Source organism: Argentina silus (genome assembly GCF_951799395.1).
Source record: "Argentina silus genome assembly, chromosome: X".
Classification (NCBI taxonomy): Eukaryota; Metazoa; Chordata; class Actinopteri; order Argentiniformes; family Argentinidae; genus Argentina; species Argentina silus.
The window spans coordinates 14,146,257-14,151,067 of NC_139653.1; the positions used below are offsets into that span (position 1 = coordinate 14,146,257).

General features: G+C 43.8%; 1 protein-coding gene across 1 annotated transcript in view; it reads right to left on the reverse strand.

Moving 5' to 3' along the window:
• Positions 1–208: 208 nt before the first annotated feature.
• Positions 209–4,811, reverse strand: part of sfrp5 (secreted frizzled-related protein 5) — a gene marked incomplete at its 3' end in the record, with an annotated part of 38,382 nt that continues 33,779 nt past the window's right edge. Inside the window, exon 3 of the mRNA XM_083694590.1 lies at positions 209–369. Coding sequence (XP_083550716.1) covers positions 209–369 — 161 coding nt within the window. The remainder of the gene's footprint in view (positions 370–4,811) is intronic.

Here is a 4,811-nt window from a genome sequence, read left to right on the forward strand (position 1 = left end):
GTGTCATCAACAAGAGACAGGTTGGAACAGAGCTTTATGGAGTGATGGCCCATACACGCACACACACACACACACACACACACACACACACACACACACACACACACACACACACACACACACACACACCGTGATTGCACAGTGGGCCAGAGCACCATGGATCATAGACCACCAGCCTCATAGCCCTCAGGGTATATGAGCTCCGGACTTAAGCCAGCATGCCCAGCTGCTGCTGCTGCTCTGCCCCAGCATGTGTGCTCTGTGTTTGGTCGCAGCACTGGCCAGGCTCCCCTGGGGCCTGGGGGTTCTGGCCAGCTCCAGATGTGGTGCTGGATGGTGAGAGCCTGCTGTGTTGGGCTTCCATCTGCCCTTGGTTGATAGAGTGGGCTGGGTCTGGACTTATCAATGTCATCTGTACAATTAGACTTGTTGTTGCTATTTGTTCAATGATTCTGAGACTGAATGTCTATAAAAGGACTGGGGAATAGCTAGGTGAGGTGACGTGAGGAGAGGAGAGGAGAGGAGAGGAAGGAGGGAGGAGGAGAGGAGAGGAGTGGAAAGGAGAGGTGAGGTGAGGTGAGGAAAGGAGTGGAGAGGAGTGAAAATACTGTAAAAATAGTGACAATTGGAGAGGAGTGAAAATACACACACACACACACACACACACACACACACACACACACACACACACACACACACACACACACACACACACACACAGCAGTGCCAACTCAGATTTACAGATGGATTATAAAGACATGCAACTCCTTGGGGTGGAGGTTGGGGGCTGGGGGCTGCTGTCCAATGCTATGTTGAAAAATTAAGACCAGAGAACTATTGGGTTCATGAGGTGAAAGGTCTGTGTTTGTTTGTGTATGATCCATTGAACCATAGATACGGGCTACAACATTCACTCTCTAGCATTCCTTTGCTCATGTCTCTCAAAAGTCTCCAATTGGTATTATCTGGTCCATTGACCCTGTGTGTTTGTGTGTGTGTGCGTGCGTGTGTTTGTGTGTGTGTGTGTGTATGCATGTGTGTGTGGCTGCTTGCATGTTATATTATTACCATTTGTCCACTTTAAATACCCCCTCCAGAGGGTTGAAAATGATTGTGTGTCACATCGTATACCTGTCAATCTGAACTTTTCAGGTAAATGAATATGCAAGACAATGGGCAGCAACAACCCTCTACTATGTAAAAGTAAATGTAACGGCCCCTATCCGTGGTCAGTGGAACAATGGCTGTAGTGGCTAAAGTTCCCTTCTTGTGATCGGTAAGTATTTCTCAACATATTCATTCACTTAACCACTCTAAGACGGAAAGAACGAGTCTCTACGCGTGTTTAGTGTGTTGAACAACGGTATGTTCGCTCCGTCTTTACTGAATACTCACAAAATGATACAAATCACACAGTTTTCACTCTATATCAATGCGCGAGCTCACTACGTCATAGCTCTGTACTACAGCGCACGCTCTAAAGCAACTCATAACTCCTATGCATCTCTGGTTATTCTAAGCAATGCAATGCATGTACACTAAACATATACCAAACTAAAATGCAAAACTATAAAATACAATTAAGCAATCACTATAATAAACAATCACTAAATAAATATAATATCTAAATCTGAGTCTAAATTACAATATGGAAAATGGCACTAACAATGGCTAACAGTGACAGAGCAGCTCCAACAGCATTGATGTGGATTTCCTAAAACTTCTGCCATTTTTCAACTAACTAGAACGTTGATTTCCCGCAAATCTATCTTTCCTCAGTGATGATAATGCTATCGAAACTCACACCGGAACGTGACAAAAAACATAGCACCAAACAAGGAAGAATAGCAAGGTGGGAAGGTTTGTTTTATGCGGGCCCGGCCTGAAAGTGTCTCACTAATAGGCTACTATTTAAGAGGACACAGGGCGATAAAGGCATGGATACCCTTCTCCCAACTTCGGCCATGCCCCACACCAACATTCTGTTTGCCATAAACATACTGTAATGCTGCCACAATAATCAACCCAAAACCGACGTAGCCTATCAATTCTCATAAATTCGAGCCGACCCAAACATTGTTGTTTAAGTATTGGAGCAGGAGGAGGATACGCTTGAATGAACAGACCGGATACCATTGCGTAAAGGCGCATAGCCTGAGCGTACAGTAGTGTCCAATATTATCAACTAATAACTAGTATGTATGTACGCGTCCTTGTCACTATTGCTTCACATTATTTTGGGCTTGTTTGCACTTCTTATCAAGCGTTATTGGTGCTTCCTTTTGTGTCCATGTCAGGTAAACTTGCCGTCTGAGGTAGAAAACGCTTGGACTTCTCTTTATAAAAAAGAAGCAATTACTGCGATCAATATATCAATATATACGATACCTACAATGATCGCAAAATAAATGTTTAGGATGGCTGTGTAAATAACCAGATCATCATATCCCTTTGGCTATTTGCAACATGTAAAGAGCTGCGTATAAGGAATGGTCACATATCGTTCTCCTCTTCCCCCTGTTCTGTGCGGAGATTCGTTCCATCATTGCTAAAATGTATTCTCTCTCCCACAACGCTATAGCATTTTGACTTAGTGAAAGAATAAGAAGGCAAATATCACTGATTCCTAATCAATACATTTCCTGTTACCCTAAAATGCATTTTGACAACGTAAACATACAGTAAAGTTCCTTTGATCAATGCCTTTCACAAAAACATTAGATTTTTGTCATAGGAATTGACTGTGCTGTAACAAAATCACCTTAGCTGATTGTTAAAATATAGAAGAAATTAGGCAGGATATAATATAACAAAGCATTGTGGTGGCTCTGCTCTGATCTTGTGTGTGTGTGTGTGTGTGTGTGTGTGTGTGTGTGTGTGTGTGTGTGTGTGTGTGTGTGTGTGTGTGTGTGTGTGTGTGTGAGTGTGTGTGATGCAGAATCTGAGTAAACAAGGATCAAGCAAGCAGAAACATTGCATGTGACGTTAGTGACTAGTGAGTAGCCTTGCTTAACTGTATACAAACCATCAGGATACACAGAATTACAGTAATGACCCAAGCTAAAGTATGTGGTACAACTCTCAACATCCAAAGCTTTAATATAGCCCTGATATAGATTCCCTTAACAATGTGTGTGCTTTCAGTGACTCTTTAAGCTGTGGTTTATTTGGTTGTCTGCGGAGGGATTACTTTGTGCGTGTGTATGTGCATGTGTGTGCGTGTGTGAATGATTTACTTGTGTTGATAAACAACACTTGAGTCATTCAGGGTTCTCTCCCGTGATGCACACATTAATGTACACAGCTGTAATGCTTGCTGTAATGCAAGGAGACACCTCCAGAATCTCAAACACAAATTCTTTGTTTGAGAAACTTTGTACAGTATATATATATGCCACTCACTGGATATTTTCTCTTTTTCGAACCATTCTCTGTAAACCCTAGAGATGGTTGTGCGTGAAAATCTCAGTAGATCAGCAGTTTCTGAAATACTCAGAGCAGCCCGTCTGGCACCAACAACCATGTCACGTTCCAAGTCACTTAAATCACCTTTCTTCCCCATTCTGATGCTCGGTTTGAACTTCAGCAGGTCATCTTGACCATGTCTACATGCCTAAATGCATTGAGTTGCTGCCATGTGATTGGCTGATTAGATATTTGCATTAACAAGCAGTTGAACAGGTGTGCCTAATAAAGTGGCCGGTGAGTGTGTATATTTATATATATATATATAGTGTGTGTCTATCTTTCTCTGTACCTTCATACTGTATGTTTGACCGTCTCTATCTCTAAGCTCTCTGCCCAGGATTCAGTGTGTATCAGAGGTGAGAAGTCAGGATTTGTTTGTATAGAACAGGGTGTAGGTAATGAGTCACAGCCAGACCCCCAGCAGCATAGAGACACAGCCAGACTCTCAGTCCCTGAACCCCAGACCCCCCAGTCCCCGACCCCCAGACCCCCCAGTCCCCGACCCCCAGTCCCCCCAGTCCCCCCAGTCCCCGACCCCCAGACCCCCCAGACCCCCAGACCCCCCAGTCCCCGACCCCCAGACCCCCAGATCCTCAGTTATCTCTCCTTTTATTTACTTAGGCCAGAGGTGCTACCCTGGTAAACACTGTTTAGGAAAATTCTTTTTCAGAGAATGTAATATAATATAATAATAATATATGCTATTTTGCTGATGCTTTTATCCAAAGCGACTTACATTGCAGTGAGTGCATACATTTCAGTATATATGGTCCCAGCAGGAATCAAACCCACAACCTAAGTGTTGGTTAGGAATCTTGTAGTGCCCAGCCTGCTTGATAGCACAACAAGAGACATACACGGGCGGCGGCGGCGGCTGGGGCCGTAACAGCCATGCTCTACCAACTGAGCCACAGAGGACAACAGAATGTGCGTCAAGGGACAGAAGAGGGTCACAGGGGAGGAACACTGCTACTTTTTAGGCACAAAAAGGGGGGGTTAGGGGGCAGTAAAGTCAGCAGATCATAGAGTTTTAGAGTACTACAACTTATGACCTCACTGAGCATCTCTCTCTCAGACCTATATCAATACCGGCATCTCTCAAACTATACCTAATCACTTAGTTCCTGTCTCCCTGGTTATATCACTTAGTGGCCGCTAAAGACCTGTTATAGTGGACACATTGCTATAGTAAATCTCTTAAAGCATCTGAATAGTGTATTCTCATTGTGTTTCATATACTGTACCCTGCACCTGTGAAACCCCCTGGATGTGTAGCCTGAACTGGCCTCAATCTAGTAAAATAAGGCCATCTGTATCAGGTGTTTTGTAGGTGCCCAGCACCC